Raw genomic sequence first — 20,724 nt, forward strand, 5'->3', positions numbered from 1 at the left:
TTTTTGTTTGAACACCTGCATATACTTCTAGGAGTAGAAATACTGGGTCATTTAGGGGTGCCTCCATGGCTTAGTTAGTTGAGCGTCTGACTCTTGATTTCGGCTGAGGTCGTGATCTCACGGTTGGGATTGAGCCCCCCCTTCCCCCCATATTGGCTCCCTTTCTGGGCATGGAGCCTGCTTAAGATTTTCTCTCTCTTTCTCCCTCTACCCAACTTGCATACATGTGTACAGCACACACACACACTCTCTCTTTCTCTGTCAAAAAAAAAAAAATACTGGGTCTTACGGTAATTCTATGATTAATTAGTGAGTAATTGCCAAACTGTATTCTATGGTAGCTGTACTATCTTACATTCCCATCAGCAGTGTGTAAATGTTCTCATTGTCAATATCCCTGCCAACACTTGTTATTTTCATTTTAAAATGTTTATTTATTTTTGAGACAGAGAGAGAGAGAGAGAGGGAGAGCATGAGCAGAGGGGAGACAGAGAAAGGGGGGGACAGAGGATCTGAAGCAGGCTCTGTGCTGACTGCAGCGAGCTGGATCTCATGAACCACAAGATCGTGACCTGAGGTGAAGTTGGATGCTTAATCAACTGAGCCACGCAGGCACCCCAATATTTGTTATTTTTGATATTTTTAATTTTAGCTATTTTAGTGGAGGTGAGGTGGTATCTCATTGTGGTTTTGGTCTGCATTTCCCTATTGCCTAATGACATTGAGCATCTTTCCATTTTTTTTTTTTAATATTTATTTTTGAGAGAGCACAGCAGGGGGAGGGGCAGGGAGAGGGGGACAGAGGATCTGCAGCAGGCTCTGTGCTGATGGGCTGACAGCAGTGAGCCCAATGCAGGGCTCGAACCCACGGACTGCAAGATCATGACCTGAACTGAAGCTGGACGCTCAACTGACTGAGCCACCCAGGAGCCCCTTGAGCATCTTTTAATGCTTGTTGGCCATTTGTATATTTTCTTGGAGAAATATCTACTCAAGGTCTTTGCTTATTTTTAAATTGGGTAGTTTGCCTTTTGGTTGTGGAGTAATACGAGTTCTTTATATATTCTGGCTATAGGACTCTTATCAGATCTGTGATTTAAATCTATTCTCCCATTCCATGGATTGTCTTTTGTTTTCTTGATACCGTACTTTGTACGTAAAAATATTTAATTTTGGTGAAGTCCAATCTATCTGTTTCTCTTTTTGTTACTCATGCTTTTGGTGTTGTACCTGGGAAATCATTGCCAAATCGAAGGTCATGAAGATTTACCCCTATGTTTCTAGCTCTTATATTTAGATCTTAGAGCCATCTTGAATTAACTTTGTACATGATGTGAGGAAAGGATCAAACTTCATTCTTTTGTATGTGGAATCCACTTGCCCCAACGACATTTTAAAAAAAATTCTTCTTTCCAATCGAATGGTCTTAGCACCTTTGTCTAAAGTCCACTGACCATATATGACTGGGTTTTCTGGACTCTCAATTGTGTTTGCCAATATCATACCGTTTTGATTACTGTAGCTCTGTAGTTAGGTTTTGAAGTCAGGAAATGTGAGTTATTCAGCTGTGTTCTTCTTTTTCAAGATTGTTTTCACTGTTTGCGGCCCTATCTAATTTAATATGTGCTTTATAATTTTTTTTCACTTCTGCAATGCTTAACCAGCCGAGCCACCCAGGCACCCCTAGAAACACAAGTGATTTTTGAGTGTTTCTTACATCTTGCAACTTCATTGAATTCATTTTTCAGCTCTAATAGTGTGTGTGTGTGTGTGTGTGTGTGTGTGTGTGTGTGTGTGTATTCTTTAGGATTTTCTGTACACAGGATCATGTCATCTGCAAATAGAGATAGTTTTACTTCTTCCTTTCCAATTTGGCTTTTATTTCTTTGTTTTGCTTAATTGCAGGTGGTTCACTTTAGATTTAATGACACAAGTAAGTTGAAAGTAAGAGGATGGAAAAAATTATTTCATATAAACAGGAACCGAAAGAGAGCTGGAGTGGCTATACTGATACCAGAGAAATTAGACTTTCACACAAAAATTGTTACTAGAGACAAAGAAGGATAATATATAATGATTAAAGTGGTAATAGATGCAGAAAAATATTTCACAAAATTCAGCACCCAAACATGATTTTAAAAAGGATAGTAAACTATGAATAGGAGGAAATTTCTTCAACTTGAAAAACCCAAGCTGGCATCATACTTAATAGTGAAAGACTGAAAGGTTCCCCCTAAGATTAGGAATAAGACAAGATGCCCGATTTCACTACCTGCATTCAACATTGTGCTAGAAGTTCTAGCCATGATAATTAACAAAGATTTACCAGACAAATGCTTTTTTTTTTTTTAAGTTTATTTATTTGTTCTGAGATAGAGTGAGAGTGCAGGGGAGGGACAGAGATAGAGGGAGAGAGAGAATCCCAAGCAGGCTCTGTGCTGTCAGTACGGAGCCTGATGTGGGGCTTGATCTTAGAAACCATGAGATCATGACCTGAGCCAAAACCAAGAGTTGGACACATAACTGACTGAGCCACCCAGGCACCCCAGCAGACAAATACTTTAAACCAACTATTTTAAATATATTTACAGCTAAAGCAAGCCATGTCTAAAGAACTAAAGGACATATGAGGCTGAAAGCTCACCAAATAAGAAATACTAATAAATAGAAATTATAAAAAGGAAATAAAATAGAAATTCTGAAGTTGAAAAGTTAACTGAAGTGAAAATTCACTAGATGGCCCAACAGTAGATTGAGAAAGCAGAAGAAAGAATCAGTGGCCTTGAAGATAGGTTAGTTCTTCAAAGTCTAGGGTACCTTAGGGACAGCTTCTGTTGATTGCTTCTTTTCCTTTGTATTGTCTATACTTCTTTGTTTCATTTGATGCCTCATAATTTTTGTTGAAAACTAGACATTGGCTTAGTTGAAACTATCAATTAAAAACAAACTGATGGTTACCAGAGGGAAGGTGGGTTGGGAGAATGGGTTAAATAGGTGATGGGGATTAAGGAGTACACTTATGCTGAGCACCCAGTAATGTATGCAGTTATTGAAACTTTATATTGTACACCTGAAACTAATATAACACTGTATGTTAACTAACTGGAATTAAAATAAGAACTTTAAAAGGCAAAAAAGTTACTATTAAAATTTTTTTAACATGTATTTATTTTTGAGAGACAGCAAGACAGAATGTGAGTGGGGTGCAGAGAGAGAGGGGGACACAGAATCCAAAGCAGCCTTCAGGCTCTGAGCTGTCAGTACAGAGCCCGACATGGGGCTTGAACTCATGGACTGCGAGATCATGACCTGAGCCAAGGTTGGATGTTTTACCAACTGAGCCACCCAGATGCCCCAAAAGCCAAAAATATATAATATGAAAACTGCAAATCGAATTCTCCCCTTTCGCAGTTTGCTTTTGTTGATGCCTGTTGTAGTAGTTTGCTTCATGGACTTTTATGAATTAATTTTGTAAGATCTATGTTCTTGTTGTACATGGTCACAATGGTTGTAGGCCATGTACATCCCTTAGGTGGTCAGCTGGTGTTTGGGCAGAACTTTCCTTAAACTTCTTGTCATGAACATGCTATGAAGGCACGCGTGGGTTGTGTCTTTCCACAATGTCAGCTTTATTCAGTCATAAAGCAAGGTTAATGTGATGTAAGGTTCAGGACTCCAGGCTTGATGACATTCACATATTTAACTTGGCTTCTTGTATGTCACACAGAGCAAAGCACAAGACAAGTCACACAACAAATGAGATAGAATGGGGGCAGGAAGCTAACAAACCAAATGGGAAGTCAGTCTGTGGGCGCACAGTTGAGATAAGGCCTTGGTCCGGTCCAGATCAGCTGTCGGCGTTTACTGTTTCTTATGTTCAAGCAGCAAAGGATGTCTGTTCTGTTCAGAGAGCAATCAGGCACAACTTTTGGTGGCAGCTCCCTTTTTAAAGTGATCAGACATAGAGGGGTCAGTGTCTAAGGAGTCTGACAGGTTGCCGCAAAGTGATGTAATCACCTTTGGGCCTTCGCAGTTCGCCTCTGTTTCTGCTGGTTATCAGTTCTGAGTGTGTCATCCACTGGTGCTTGTCTCTGTGATATCTGCTCTTGGCTGCAATGCTCTTAGCTACTTGTGTCATTGACACAGGCCACTGCTTGACATGAGTGATTCCATCTTTCTCTCTGCGGTTCTGAAACCAGAAAATATCGCCCAGTCCTTGCTGGAGGGCTCTGTGTGCATGCTGGGGCATGCCCCCAACACTGAGCATGGCAGTTTACAACTGTGGCTTAGCCTTCACTTCCTGTTTGCACAGAGCCTCAAAGACAGATGGGGCTAAAGCTTAGGATCTTCTCACATTTTTCCTGAGTATGTTCACATCTGCATATGGCCCTGGTCATGCATGTGGCCTTATTCTCGGTAGGAGATGCTGATAGATTAGATGAGGCTGTGGTGAAAGAGAGGAGAACTTTGGGTGTAGTTAAGGAGGTAAAATTAATTGATTATTAACCACACAGATAGGTACATGCTTTATCTCAAAAGAGAGGTTTTTTGTTTTAAAATTCTGATCGTGAATAATTTAACCTTTTTATTATTTATTAATTTTTTTATTTTTTGCATTGTATTTTAATTTTTAATTTTTTAATTTTTTTCCTTAAATAGTTTATTGTCAAGTTGGTTTACATATAACACCCAGTGCTCATCCCAAGTGCCCTCCTCCATGCCCATCACTCCCCTTTAAAACCTATGTGGGAGATAATCCTTATTTCTTTGTTGACTTGCTTTACTTTGAACTCTGTAATGAATCTGTATTTGATTTTGCGACCATTTACTTACTCAGGAAAGCACATGGTAGAAGGAAGTTACCATTAAATTTTTTGTAACAAATTGTTGCTTCTAGTGGATATTTTGACATATGTCGTCTGGAAGCTAAGCGGTTTACCTGCAACTCGTGTAATTGGAAGTGGTTGTAATCTAGACTCTGCCCGTTTCCGTTACCTGATTGGAGAGAAGCTGGGGGTTCATCCCACAAGTTGCCATGGTTGGATTATTGGAGAACATGGTGATTCTAGTGGTAAGTATACACCTATTATCGTTATGTCATTATACTTCTTATCTACAATAATACTTATTTTCTTTTTTTTAAAAATATTTTTTTATTTATTTCTAGGAGAGAGAGAGAGACAGCGTGAGCAGGGGAGGGTCAGAGAGAGAGGGAGACAGATCTTCTGAAATAGGCTCCAGGCTCTGAGCTGGCAGTCAGCACAGAGCCCGACGTGGGGCTCGAACCCACGAACCATGAGATCATGACCCAAGCGAAAGTCGGATGCTTAACCGACTAAACCACCCAGGCGCCCCTACTTATTTTCTATATAGTCTATTTTTTATGATATTAATATAGCTATACAACTTTCATTTTCTTGGTGTTTCCCTGGTGTGTTTTTCTATTCCTATACTTTGTCTTCTGTTCATGGATTTAGCTCCCTCTCATAAAACAGTGCATGTAACATATAGATGTTTTAAAAGTCTATGAGTGTTTCTCTTCTCTAGAAATCTTTAACCTAGTGTGTTTTTTTTAAAAAATAGCATAATTGTGCTGTAATTCACAGACTGTAAAATTCACCCATTTAAAGCGTCTAATTCACTGGATTTTAATATATTCACAGAGTTGTGCAATCATTACCACAGTGTAATTACAGAACATTTTCATCACCTGAAAAAGAAACTCCCATTCTTGCCTCACCCCCCACCCTAGCCCTAGACAATCACTTATCTACTTTCTGATTCCAGAGATTTCTTTAGTTCAGATTTTTCATTAAGTAAAGTTATATAATATGTGGTTTAAACTATTACTTAGGCCACACCCACCTTTTTCTTTTCTGAACTTAAACATTTAATTTCTGCTGCACAGTTATAACTACTTCTTACAGTGTTCTAATTGTGTCATCTGTGCAAATCTTTCCGTAGCACAAAAAAACTCATTTGATAGTGAGTTTGGACTAGGGACATTTGTTCATTCATTCAATCATTTGTTAATTCAAAACATTTAATGAATCCTTCTAATTTCTTTATACTTCAAGGGTCATAATAAGTACTTTTTTTTATCATGATGAAATTTATTGCATACTTCAAAACATTTTTCACTTAAGTATACATAACATATGCAGAAAAATGTGCAGAATATAAACTTATAGCTCAATGGATAGTCAAATAGTAAACACATCAGTGTAATCACCACTCAAGAAAATGAACCAGAAGGGGGCGCCTGGGTGGCTTAGTCGGTTAAGCATCCGACTTTCGCTTAGGTCATGATCTCGAGGTTCGTGGGTTCGAGCCCAGAGTCGGGCTCTGTGCTGACTGCCAGCTCAGAGCCTGGAGCCTGTTTCAGTCTGTGACTCCCTCTCTCTCTGACCCTCCCCTGCTCACGCTGTCTCTCTCTTTCCAAGAAATAAAGAAAAATTTTTAAAAAAAAAGAAAAAGAAAATGCACCAGAAGATATTTCATGACCTCTCTCAATTACTATGCTTCCTTTCCCCAAGCTGAACTTCTCATACCATAGTGTTTTACTTTTAAAAAATTAATGCTTTTGATTTGATTGGATAAATATTTGTTTTACCAGTGCCTTAATTTAACTCTGTTTGCTTGTATAATTTTCTTAACTCAGTTCTTCCTCCTCAAAGTCATTAAAATAATTTTCCCAGGGGCGCCTGGGTGGCTTGGTTGGTTAAGCATCCGACTTCAGCTCAGGTCATGATCTCATGGTTCCTGGATTCAAGGCCCGCGTCGGGCCCTGTGCTGAGAGCTCAGAGCCTGGAGCCTGCTTCGGATTCTGTATCTCCCTCTCTCTCTGTATCTCCGCTACTCACAGCTGTCTCTCTCTCTCAGAAATAAATTAAAAATAAATAAATAAATAAATAAATAATTTTCCCAGGGGTGTTTTAATGTCTCACCTTTAATATTGCATGACTTTATTTTTATAAGGTAGTATATTTTTAGTATTGATTTGAATATATTTATTATTCTATTTAATGAGATTTTCTTTTGTTTCTGCTTTCTATTGGATCAATTAAATTCTCTGTAATTTCCTCTACTACTTTGGATTATATACTCACTTTCTAAGTGGTTACCTATTAAATTTTAACATTCATACTTGACCTCAAAATAATTAGTGTGTTTTTTCTTCTATGGAATAATATACAGACCTTAGAAAATATTAAGTTTGATTAGCCTTGTTCTCTCACATATAATTTCCCCTTGAACAACATGGGGGTGAAGGTTGCCAATTCCCACACAGTTGAAAATCTGCATATAACTTTCAATTCCCCCAAAATTCAATTACTAATAGCCTACTATTGACTGGAAGCCTTACTGACAAAACAGTCAATTGAAACAGAGTGTAATTGCTGTTTTCTTTATAGTAATACCAACTCAAAAATATTTATTTTGGGGATTTCTAGGTTATTTGGTTAGTCTGCAAGTTTTTTCAAATTGTTGCACATTTCCAAAACATTTTCCAATATATTTTTGGAAAAAATCCATGTATAAGTGGGCCCAGACAGTGCAAACCTGTGTTGTTCAAGGGTCAAACGTATTAACTACTTCCTGGGTTCCATTCTGTTCTCATATCCCAAACTAGTTGTTATTATTGAAGTAGTTAGTACCCATCTGTATTAATGTACATGTTTGCCAATTGTATTGTGTATCTTTATTTTCTGCATCTAACTCCTTTCTCTGGATTTAATTCTTTCTTCCTGATGTACATACTGTCAGTTTTGTTTATGCGAAAGTGTTTTAGTTTCACCTCATTCTTGAATGACAGATTAACTGATAACGAGGTTCTAGGTTGACAGTTATTCCCTGTCAGCTCCTTATTTCTATTGAGTAGTGTTAATTTGTTGCTATTTTCTTTCTAGTTGCTTATGATATTTTATCTTATCAATCCTTTTCTTTGGGGAGTCTGTATTTGCATTTTGCTTTAAAATGCCTCCTATACCAACACAAATACAAAATAATCCTACCACATATTTTTCTGACAGTTTCAAAAAATATATAAATTTTTAAATATAAAAATATATTTGTATAATTTTGTTTGTTTATATTTCTTCCTTTTGTCCACTTTAAACTTATTTTTATATTATGTGTAAGGTAGTTTCCTAACTTTATAATGTGAATCCATTGAACTCAAAATAACTGATACAGTCAGTACTGGGAAGAAGAATTTATAGTGAATTCTATTTCTTTTAGTGCCCTTATGGAGTGGGGTGAATGTTGCTGGTGTTGCTCTGAAGACTCTAGACCCTAAGTTAGGAACTGATTCAGACAAGGACCAGTGGAAAAATATCCATAAACAAGTTGTTGGAAGGTAACAGTACTCATTCAATGTCTCAGTGCCTTAATAATGAGTCTTTTAAAAAAAAATGTTTTATTTATTTTTGAGAGAGAGATAGAGACCGCATGAGCCAGAGAGGGTCAGAGAGAGAGGGAGACACAGACTCCGAAGCAGGCTCCAGGCTCTGAGCTGTCAGCACAGAGCCCGACGTGGGGCTCAAACCCACAAACTGTGAGATCATGACTTGAGCCAAAGTCGGCTGCTCAACTGACTGAGCCACCCAGGCCCCCCAATAATGAGTCTTAAGAATAAGTTTCACAGACAAAAAGGCTGTATTGGAGCTTTGCTTTTGGTGAGATGAAGAACTCTAACTTCCTGGAAATTCCCAAATTCAGACTTTAGTTATGCATAGCTTTCTTGGGGAATCATTTTTCAGAAGGAAAATCTGTTTATCATTTCATAAGAACTCATTTGTGTTTGAGGGTAATACATCACAGTGATCATGATCATTGACTTTGAATGAGGTTGCTCAGGCTTGATACCTGGCTTCATCATTTATTAGTGGTATGATATTGAGAATTTATTTAAAATATTAAAGCCCAGTTCCCTTATCTTTTTTTCTATTGAGGTTTCATTAGCATACAATGGTATAGTAATTCCAGGTATACACCATGCTGATATGATTGGCAATTCTATATATTACTTAGTGCTCCCACAGTTAATGTAGTCACCATCTGTCATCATATAGTATTGCAGTATTATGGGCTATATTCTCTATGCCGAACTTTTCATCTTCAACACTTAATTATTTTATAACTGGGAGTTTGTGTCTATTAATCACTTTTATCTATTTCACTCATCCCTGCACCTACCTCCTCCCTGGCAACTACTAGTTCGTTCAATGTATTTAAGAGTCTTGTTTTTTTGTTTGCTTGTATGTTTTGTTATTTATATTCTACATGTAAGTGAAATTGTATGGTATTGCTATTTCTCTGTCTTATTTCACTTAGCAATGCCCTCTACGTTTATCAGTGTTATTGAAAATGGTAGGATTTCATTCTTTTTTATGGCTAAGGAATATTCCACTGTGGTGTATATTTCACCACATCATTATCCATTCATCTATGGATGGGTGCTTGGGTTGCTTCCATATTTTGGCTGTTATAAATAATGCTGCACACCACTTTCTTCATATTTAAAATGGGGATAAGAAAGCCTACCTTAGAAAGTTATTATGAAGAGGAAATGAGTTAGTACATGTAAAATGGTTAGAACAATATTTAGAAATTATTAAGTGTTTATCAAATGATTTGATGAAAAGAAACATGAAATAGATCAGATGATCAGAAGTTAACGAGGTTTACTTATAAGTGAAGTAAGCGTCTGACTCTTTAAGCTTCAACAACATACATACATCACCTTTTTTCTTTCTTTCTTTTTTTTTTTTTACAAATAGTTTATTGTCAAATTAGTTTCCACGTAACACTCAGTGCTCATCCCCACAAGTGTCCTCCTCCATGCCCATCCCTCCTCCCCCCACATCCATCAGTCCTCAGTTTTTGTCAGCATTCAAGAGTCTCTCATGGTTTGCCTCTCTCCCTTTCCCCCACCATTTCCGCCCTTCTTCTCCCCCTTGTTCCTCCGTCAAGTTCCTCCTAATCCTCCTATACGTGCAAACATATGATATTTGTCCTTCTCTGCCTGACTTATTTCGCTCAGCATAACACCCTCAAGGTCCATCCATGTTGCTACACAAGGATACATCACCTTTAACAGCACACCTGATTCTCCCTCATGCTTTAGCCAAGTTACATGTTAGTAGGACTTCTAGAACTTAGAAATCACTTTTAAGTTAATGTCTAGCAAAACAGCTATGATAATATTTCAGTATCATTTCGTATCCTTTTCAGCACAAGTGTCCTTACCCATATACTATACATTTCCAGATATAGGGGCCAGTAGGGGCCAATTCCCAGTACATTCAGGAATCAACCTGATACAGAGGCAGAACCACAACCCACGCCCTAAGGAATATGTTTTAGCCAATGCTGGTTTCTAAGTGTCATGGAGCAGCCCATCTACTTCCTACAGGGATGTCACAGTGTTAGTCTTTGTCTACCCAACCCCTAGTCATCGTACCCCAGGGAATGTTATAATTTGAAACACTTGCTATAAGGGAATAGTGATGAAGACCACACTTGCCACTGAAGTCCTGTGTGATTTAAATACCAAATACTGCAACACATTACAGATCAGTACTTATTCCAATTAGTCCTCTCAACAGTACAGTGTCCAAATTAAATTATTTGCCCCTTAGTCACTTAGCAAAGGGTCTATAATTATAAAGAATCCTGAGATACTGCTAGTATTTATCTAAAAACAACTCAACACACTTTTGTGTCATAGCCTCTGATTTTCCAGTATCTAACCAATTGCAGGGTTAGTGACATCATGATTTAATAGGATGTCCTTCCAGATTCCCATAGAGCAATTAGTTTTTGTCTTATGATAATAGCCTTAAAACTGCTTGTTCTATATGCTCACTTTACCCTTCTTTTTATGCCAGCAGTTTTATTTTCATTAGGATGGTTAAGAACAACTAAAGGATTATATACTTAGCTATTTTATTCTCAACGCTTTTTCTCTGTCAACCCATTTTGTTGATTCCTGAGAGGATAAATCTGTCATCTAGATTCCACTGCAGAACTTTCTTCAACTCCCATATCATCAATCAATCACTAGACAGAGCCTCCCTCCCTTCCCTTGTACTTACCCCACAGACTCTTGGTCATGTTGAATGGAGTGTCTGAAAGTTAATCCTAAATTTGACAGCAATGTGCATGCCCCCTGATTGTGCCCTGGTTTTGGATTGATAGTCAAATCACAATACCCCAATAAGTCCAGTCCAGTCCCAACTTTGCTGTGCCAAGGGGGTCCATACATGCATTGGCCTTATCTTTTGCTACCGAGTGTATTGTGTGTAGTCCTGGGGCCTTGAAACTGTGCCCGCATGAATGCAAGACCCCCTGATATGAATAATGATGCCGGACATTCTGTTTCCTGTCCTGGATCCTTTCCTCAGAACCAAATAAACTCAGTGCTAAGTTAAAGCCTCTTTGTTCTTTGAGTTTGAATTTGACTGTCAGTCCAAATCCGCTTGTGGCAATGCAAGAATATGATACGTATTTATTGTAGAAAACAAGAAAATCCTGAAAAGTGTAGAGAAAATAATATCACCCGTAATACTACTTAAACATAATCACTATTAATAACTTTGTGGACTGATGCAGTTCTAAAGTTCTTATAAACATGTATTATGTTTCTAACAAGCCTGAGATAAGAAACTGCATAATGTGTAGGACTGTGCTATTTTCCTTTGAAAATGTATCATAAATATTTCCCCATATTTCCATATATTGTTGATTTAATGATATATTCTTATGAAAGATGCGTACCCATGGCTTACAATTATATAAAGTTACATTGGCACCCTGGTAATAATTTTAAATGGTCAGCAAGCTGTATGTGCTAACTTTCAAGATGATCAGATTCTGTGTTTGGATTTAAACAACAATAAAAAATATATAAAAATAGTTTCATCTTTAGTGGCACATATGCCCCAGTGTTCTACCTTTATGATAAGAGAAGGGTGGATTAGGGTTGTAATGAATAATGAAGCTTCTGAAACTAGTATAGAAATTTCTTTTGGCTATTGGTAAATAATTTTGGAAGAAATCTCAGAGAGTGGCAGTGATTCGTAGGTTGCTTCAAAATGAATGCCTGCAAAATAATATGTATTCTCTGAGTTGACTTCCCATGAATTTGATTTTCTTACTTTCTACAACCGTAGTGCCTATGAGATTATCAAGCTGAAAGGATACACCTCTTGGGCTATCGGACTGTCTGTGACAGATCTAGCAGGATCAATTTTGAAAAATCTTAGGAGAGTGCATCCAGTTTCCATGATGGTTAAGGTAGGCTTAAATTGAATCTTCATTTATAGTCTTTTCTTTAATATTGTTGGGTCCCTACTATGTGCCAGGCATTCTACAAGATGTTGAGGAAATAGTGAACAAAAAGAGAGACCCTAACCTCATAGAGTTTAACGAAAGAAAGGGACTTACTAAAACAATCATAAAAGCAAATATATAGTAACAAATTATAATAAATGATATGGTGAAAAATTACCAAGAAGAGAACTTAGCTACCCTGGGTGGGGGCAGGGCTGATGTTAAGGGAAGGCTTCCTAAGGAAGTAAAATATGACCTATTCTGAATAATGAGTAGGAGTTCATTGGAAGGCTGAACTAATAGTCTAAATAGAGGGAATGCATGTACAGAGGAAGTGAGGTAGATATAAAGAGAGGGTACTTGAGATTCTGGAAAAAAAAGATCAATTGTTGAAATGCACAGAGCAAAGGGAAGTGCATGGTTAGGCTGGAGAAGTAAGCAGGGTTAGTCTACTGAAAGCCTTATAAAAAGATTTGAGTCCTTACCATAGGGCTATGGAAAACCATCAAAAGAATTTATTTCTTTTCAAGTTTTCGTGGTAAAAAGTTTTCTATGGCTGTGGTGGAGGGAACAGATTTGAAAAGGACAAGAGTAAACATGGGGAAACTTGTCAAGAGGATGTGCGGTAGCTCAGAATAGAAGTGACAGTAGTCGAGATGAAGAGAAGAGGATCAACTGGAGACACTGTAGGTAGGAGGTAGTGTTCTTAGGGCTTGGTAGGGGAATGGAGTGGGAAAGAAGGAGAAGAAAGGTCATTTGTGGGTTTCTGTCTTGCACCTTTATATATAGATAGTGAAATCCACTGAGGAAGGGAATACTCAAGGAGAACCAGGTTTAAAGATCATGTTTGCAGTATGGACAAGTTCATTTTCAGGTGCTTTTGCAATATCCAAGAGGAAATAGGCAGCTGGGTACGAGCTTCTGGAACTTATAGGAGAGTTTTGGGTTGGAGTTCTATATGAGTCAGTTTGGAGAGAGACAGTTCCTGAAGAGGAAAGAGGTTCTGTCAACAACAACAACAACAACAACAACAACAACAACAACGGAAGAGATGCTGGACAGGTACAGACAACAGATATGCCTTACACATAGGAAGCCAGGAATGTTAATGAATTTGCCTAAGGAGAGTGTAATAAAGTGAGAAGACAGACTGAGATCAAGTCTTGAGGAATTCCTGTGTTAAAAGCTGAGTTTAGGGGCTCCTGGGAGTCTTGGTCGGTTAGGCGTTGGACTTTGGTTCAGGTCACTATCTTGCAGTTTGTGGGTTCAAGCCCCGCATTGGGCTCTGTGCTGACAGCTCAGAGCCTGGGGCCTGCTTTGGATTCTGTCTCTCTGTCTGTCTCTGCTCCTCTCCCACTCCTGCTCTGTCTCTCCCTGTCTCTCAAAAATAAATAAATATTTTTTAAAAGTTGAGTTTATATAGTGTGAGTCCACAAAGTCAATCAGAAGTGGTGGCCATACCGTTAAAAGAAAAAACAAGAGAACATGGAACCATGGTAACCGAGAGAGAGGAGGATGCTTTAAAGATGAAAGAATTGGTTTTCTGTTGTTGATTGATGTTGTGAAGTCATATAAAATGAGGATTAAAAATGTCAGGAGGATAGGGTGGCTTAGTTGGTTAAGTGTCTGACTCTTGGTTTTGGCTTAGGTTGTGATCTTGTAGCTTCATGGGTTTGAGCCTTGGGCTCTGTGCTGGCAGCTCAGAGCCTGCTTGGGAATCTCTCTCTGCCCCTCTCCCACTCATGCTGTCTGTCTCTCTCAAAATAAATAAATAAACTTTAAAAAATGCCAGGGGGATAAAGTGACAGAGGTCATGGATAACCTTAGCAGGAACTGTTTAATCAAGTAATAGGAATGAAAATCTGATTGGAGCACATTAGGGTTTTCTTAGCCTTGGCACTATCGACTTTGGGCTGGATAATTCTTCATTGTTGGAGGGCTGTCCTATGCATTGCGGGATGTTAGTAGCATCCCAGCCTATACTTACTAGATGCCAGTAGCATACCCTCTTTCTCCAGTTTTGACAATCAAAAATGTCTCCAGATAGTGCCAAATGTCCCTTGGAAGGGTCCCTTGAGAACCTCTGAGGAAACTAAGACAAGTGTAAACAGGTTTTTTGAGGTATTTGGCTGTGAAGGAAAGGAAAGAGAGTAGTAATTGGAGAGGAAAATCCAGGCCAGGCAAGTTTGTGTTTTTTATTTAAAAAAAGTTTTGTTTTGTTTTGCTTTGTTTTTACTTTAGAGAGAGAGAGCGAGAGAGAGCGAGAGAGAGCGAGCATGTGAGTGGGGGAGAGGGACAGAGGAGGAGAGAGAGAATTTTAAGCAAGGTCCACACTCAGTGCGGAGCACAGTGAGGGGCTCCATCTCATGACCCTGGGACCATGACCTGAGCTGAAATCAAGAGTCAGACACTCAACCAACTGAGGCACTTAGGCACCTGCCTTTTTTTTCCAAAGATAAAATGCTGATAATAAAGAAGATATTGAAGATAGACATAATAAGCAGAGGCAGTGGGGTCCAGACCGTAGATGAAGGTATTAGCCCTAGAAAGGAGGAGAGACAGCTATTGTAACAGGAGATAATAAAGAGAGGATAGGCAGGGAATCGTGCAGATTTGTAAGTTTGGCATTGGATGCATCTGAAGACTTCTGTCTTTTTAGTGAAAGGAGACAAAATCATCTGCTGCTGAGAATCATGGGATGTAGAGAAAAGTCAGACGTTTGAGAAGATTTTAAATAATCTTTGTAGATAGTGAGAAATAGAATATGACCAAAAAAGAAAAAAAAAAGCAGAATTACTGTTAGGTGGATGCTTATTTGAAGGTTGGTATGCATTAATTTGTAGTGTGAGTTAAAGATCAACTTCACTGTGTTCTTTTCTCCAGGAATCTGAGCACAGGAATGGAGAGAGAACATAGCTGAATTCATGTGGGTGTGGATTTTACTTGAGGAGTGTGAAAGAAAGGGTGAGGAGAAAGAGGAAGGGAAGGGTGGAGGTGTAGCTTTCGGCTTAAATACATGTTAAAAATGGGTTTGACTTCTGCTAAAGGGTCACAGACAAATTCAAGACCTTTGCCCTCAAATATGATCTACATACAATGAATAAATCATAAAAAGAAAATGAATAAGAAATTTAAGAAATATTTATAAAATAAAAATCAAAATAAACAGAGGGTCTTAGTATATGGTGAAAGGGTTACAGAATGAGTCATGGGATCTACATTGGATATGGAAGGACCCCATAACAGTGTCCACAGTAGGATACTTGGGGTGGGAAGAGAAGGTTCTGTGAGATAAAGAAGTCAAGAAACTGGAAAGAAAGGGATTTGGTTATGGTCAGTTTATCCACATGAACAAGGAAGTCACCAAAAGTAATTGCAGAAACTAAAGGAGGGAAGATTGTGAGCCAGGTGTAAGTCTTTTATGAATGAGACAGAGTAACCAAGATGTTAGAAGATCATCATTAGGGAAGAAGAGTTGAATAAGATGAGCCCTCCCCCCAATAGGGGAAATATTAAGAGAGTAGGGCATTAATGATTTGAAAGAGACAATGAGAGCACAACAGATACACACCCCTCTTCTTTTGAGGATATACAGGGGCTGTAGGAGAATAAGAAATTATTCCTAGTGTGGTCCTGAGGAAGAGTCAAGGAGGTGTCAAATGCTCTGAGAGTGAGATTGAGTAATACAGAAATTTCATAGTTTTTACTGAACAAATCAATGGACAAGTTATATTTTATAGGAAAATAAACATTTGACATTAAGAGCATAATCATTCATATACTCTTTTTTTTTTTTTTTTTTACCCCAGCTACTTCAGTTTTATTCACATTTTCAGCAAATAAGAGTATGGTTTATTTCATATTAATATATTGACTGGATTTTTTTTTTTCGAATAAATAGGGAATTCTTTTAAATAGCCATTTCCTCATTTCATGGCCAATCCAGGAGCAAATGAGAGCCAATTTTAGTGTATTCAAGGGTCATATTGTCAACCAGGCATGAAGCTTAAAGAGAAGAGGGGCCTGGGTAGCAGGTCATGGTCAGCACATATGACCAAGAAAGGCCAGGCCCCAGGGGCCAGGACCCTTATTTCTAGCCCACACAACAGCCTCCAAGTGGCATGATTGGATGGACAGACATTCTTCAACTTTAGTCCTAGAATCCCCTTCCAGACAAAAAAGAGACAGAGAAAGTGGAGGGTAACAAATTCCCAAAACACCAATAGCGAAGCAGAGGGGCTTCCTCCTCAGCTACAGTGGCCTTGTTCCTGATGCCACCCACTCCTAACAACTCATGTTAAAGCTCCAAAAGTTACAGAGAGGTGGCAACAGAATGACCAAGGGCAGGAAAAGAAAGGGAAGGTGAATGTAACTGGAGCTGGAGCCTGGCTGGGAATGGAACATGGGCTGACAGTCTGGTGGGACTGTGGCCTCCATGGATGGGCACAGATCAGAGTGGCGGGAATGTGAATATAGCCTGGCTGGGGCCCTCAAAGGAAGACATGTGGCTGGTGTGATGGAGCTTTTGAGGTTGAGTATAAAGTGCCTCCCCAAATGAGGGAGCTAGACTGTGGTGGAGAAGGTGGCCAGAAGCCCTCTGCGGGAGACTAGAATGAAACAGGCACAAGGGGCACACCCTAAGATTCTGAGGAAATCCCTAAAGATGGTGAGAGGGAAGCTTGGTTGCGTAGCACCTGTGGGCTCTGGGCTGTTGTGGGAAGCTGGGAAGCACCACTCCGTAGTCTAGTGGGCCTCTTCCTTCCCTCCATGCTAGTTCCTGGTAATGTTTAATTATAAGGAAGGAAGAAGAACAAGACCTTCCCTTTGCCTCCTCCAACCCTAAAGTCAACCCCAAGGGATAGATGAGAAAGAGCAAGGAGGGATGGAAAGCAGGGAAGTGTGAGGTGTCTACTGGGTCTTCTTCCACAGGATATAGTAGGAAGGTGGCAGAAACTGGTTTGTGAGCATGTAGGCATTGTGTTTGTGGCCCAGGTTGTAACTGGCTCTGGCAGCTACTTCTGTGGCCTTGGCTTCTACTGCAGGAGTGGAGGGAACATCAGGGCTGCTGGCTGGAGGTTCCAGAAGCCCAGAATAGGGTGGTGGCCATGTTCATCATGGGAAGTTCTGGATAAGTCAGATGAGGGTGATGGATAGAAGTATCCAGGAGGGCAGGGGTATATTCTGGCAGTTACTGGGAGGGGAAAGCAAAGGCCTTGCTGGGCACTTGAGAGTATCTATAGGCTCCATTGGAGCCTTCACCTGTGGAAGATTGACATGTCCCCTGTAACATCTATTGTCCACCTCAATGGTGCCTGTTGGTGTAAAGGTCAACTTATACAAAGCAGTCTTCCCAGCCATTTCCTGTGTCACCCTTCACTGTTCTCTTGATGTAGTTTATACCAAACACAGGCTGCTTGATTTTGCAGTCCTTTATCAGATAAAATGGCATCTTGAAGGACCGGATGGCATCTTTCCTTTGGACAGAAAGATGGACCTGGCAAGGGGTGAAGTAGATATCGCCTTTCTTGGTCCCTTTGAAGGCCCTGGGTAGGTTCTTTATTTCACTGAACACAAACTCCTCAGAGTCATAGGACATTAGGATTGATATTGGTTGTTTTCTTTTTTTAAAAGTTTATTTATTTTTGAGAGAGACAGACAGACAGAGCACGAGCAAGGGAGGGGCAGAGAGAGAGGGAGACACAGAATCCGAAGCAGGCTCCAGGCTCTGAGCTGTCAGCACAGAGCCCTATGCGGGGCTTGAACTTACAAACCATGAGATCATGACCTGAGCCGAAGTTGGACATTTAACCATCTGAGCCACCCAGATGCCCTAGGATTTGTACTGTTGATAATTACTCTACCACCTTCTGATTCTAGCTGAGCTCCATGGTCTCTCTGGTATCCTCTTATGCTGAAGCTCTTTTGCATTAACTGCTTTTCCATATCACTTTACTGAACAATAATCTAATTTTGCATTTTAGGGCTTATATGGAATAAAAGAAGAAATCTTTCTCAGTATCCCTTGTATCTTGGGGCGAAATGGTGTCTCAGATATTGTGAAAGTTAACTTGAATTCTGAGGAGGAGGCCCTTTTAAAGAAGAGCGCAGACACACTTTGGAGTGTCCAAAAAGATCTGGTATTTTAAAGCCTCTTAATGTTCCACTGTTTTATAGAACAGAAGATATCAGACTGTATATTTTACATTTTGAAAGTATTTTCATTTGATTTGTAATAAATGAAAAAAAAAACAACAACATTGGAGACCCATGACATAACGTCAGTCCCTCAAGGCTAGAAAAAGGAAATGGTAAAGATATTTCTCCTCTTTATCAATCTCTTAAAATTCTGTTCTAATGATACTCAGCCTATACAAATGCAAGTAATATTCCTGAAGTATGTCATATAAGAGTTGACTTCAAGTTTAGAGAGTATGTATAATAATCCATTATAATATAAAACTTATGATTCTTTCCATAAAACAACTAGCACTTTTTCTAGCATTGAAATTTCATTCTTCCATTAGGGAACAGGCATATTCACTTTACAATGCATCATTAGCTTTGTGTGTCTATGTGTGATCTTCACCAGGTACTTATTTGGGCCATGTGTAACAGACGGAAACAGAAATAAAACTTTTATGGCATTAAAAAAAATGTTTTCAAACCTGTTAAGTATTATTCCAAGTCATAGAAACTCAAATAGTTAATTTGGTGTCTCTGTTAAAATACCACACACAGGGAGCTTAGACCATTCTCCAGGTCATTTGTGGAGCAAACTACTGGTATGCTTGTTTGTGTTATGGTCATGAGGCCAATATGACACGATTTATGCCCTCAAGCATCTAACAGTAGTTAGGGCACCTCAACGGATCGATTATTGATGTATATGTATACAAGTGCTTGTATTTCTAATTTATATATACATATGCATACACACACGTATATGAAATATTTCCTTGATTTCACAATTTAAGGTAGCTATACACAGTGAAACAACCTCTAAGAAATCAGGACCGAAGTAATCTATGATAGACTAGGACAGGACTGGTGCGAACAATTAGAAGACAGATACGCAGGTTTACATGGGTCTAGTGGAGATGCACGCGCTGGGCAGAATCACCATTCATGCTCTTCTTCTTCTTGCTATCTGGGTAGTTTCCATTCTGGGCCTCTATTGCTGAACATGATTAGTTTCCCATTACTTTGTTCTTTTTCCCTTGAATGCATGAAATAGGAGCATGAGAGAGTTTGGTTAGGATAGCAGAGATGAAGGGTCTTTTGTGGATTTTGCCTTTTTTTAAAAGCTGTTCTTTGTACACCAAATTGACACTGCATTTTAGTAAATGCTTGCAGATATTCAAAGCCTGCAAAATACAGTTTCTGTAGGAAGTAAAACTGCTCTACATTGTGTATTCTCTTTTTTTTTTAAATTTTTTTTTAATGTTTTATTTATTTCTAGGAGAGAGAGAGAGAGACAGCGTGAGCAGGGGAGGGTCAGAGAGAGAGGGAGACACAGACTCTGAAATAGGCTACAGGCTCTGAGCTGGCAGTCAGCACAGAGCCCGACGCAGGGCTCGAAGCCACGAACCTCGAGATCATGACCTAAGCGAAAGTTGGACGCTTAACCGACTAAGCCACCCAGGCGCCCCTGTTCTACTTCTTAAAAAAGAATTTTTCAGATGTGTATTATGTATTATGATTCACAAATGAGTTAGAAAACGATTAGGTAGAACGTGGTGGGACAAGAAAATAGAAACCTTGGTGTATCCCAGACTTAACGATAAGAGCGGAAGTTTGGGTTCTGCATTTAACTAGAGCTTTCCCATACACCTGTGAAAATGGTTATCCATTAGCCCTGCACTGATCAAACTCTTAGGGTTTCATATTTTATTTAAAAAAAACCCTTTTCATAGTGGGTTTTTAAATTTTTACCTGTTCCGCTTTGTGGGTGGTTAAAAGCACTGAGATCCCTCTCTCCTGCAGCTCTGGGAAAAAGGTAGCAACAGAGCATCAAAATATCCTTGTCTGGATGCGTCCAGTCAAGGTTTGGTTAGAAATAAATTTACTTGGAAAATAATATAAAAACAGGAAGGGGGACAAGACATAAGAGACTCTGAAATACGGAGGACAGAGGGTCACTGGAGGGGTTGTGGGAGGGGGGATGGGCTAAATGGATGAGGGGCATTAAGGAATCTGCTCCTGAAATCATTGTTGCACTACATGCTAAGTAACTTGGATGTAAATTAAAAAAATAAATAAGATATTTGGAAACAAAATAAAAAATAATTATTTTTATAAAAAAATAAACATTATTTTTATAAAAAAATAAACATTATTTTTATAAAAAAATAAACATTATTTTTATAAAAAAATAAACATTATTTTTAT

At 38.9% G+C, this 20,724-nt stretch overlaps 1 protein-coding gene and 1 pseudogene across 1 annotated transcript in view; one reads left to right on the top strand and one right to left on the bottom strand.

Moving 5' to 3' along the window:
* The window catches only part of LOC120234812 (L-lactate dehydrogenase C chain), a 42,483-nt gene extending 23,499 nt beyond the window's left edge, over nucleotides 1–18,984 (top strand). Inside the window, exons 5-8 of the mRNA XM_039236814.1 lie at nucleotides 4,898–5,071; nucleotides 8,242–8,359; nucleotides 12,177–12,300; nucleotides 18,318–18,984. Coding sequence (XP_039092745.1) covers nucleotides 4,898–5,071; nucleotides 8,242–8,359; nucleotides 12,177–12,300; nucleotides 18,318–18,482 — 581 coding nt within the window. The 3' untranslated portion in view covers nucleotides 18,483–18,984. The remainder of the gene's footprint in view (nucleotides 1–4,897; nucleotides 5,072–8,241; nucleotides 8,360–12,176; nucleotides 12,301–18,317) is intronic.
* Nucleotides 17,245–18,279, bottom strand: LOC120234773 (annotated as a pseudogene).
* Nucleotides 18,985–20,724: the final 1,740 nt, after the last annotated feature.

The sequence above is a fragment of the Hyaena hyaena genome, unplaced genomic scaffold (genome assembly GCF_003009895.1).
Source record: "Hyaena hyaena isolate Hyena2069 unplaced genomic scaffold, ASM300989v1 scaffold_116, whole genome shotgun sequence".
NCBI lineage: Eukaryota > Metazoa > Chordata > Mammalia > Carnivora > Hyaenidae > Hyaena > Hyaena hyaena.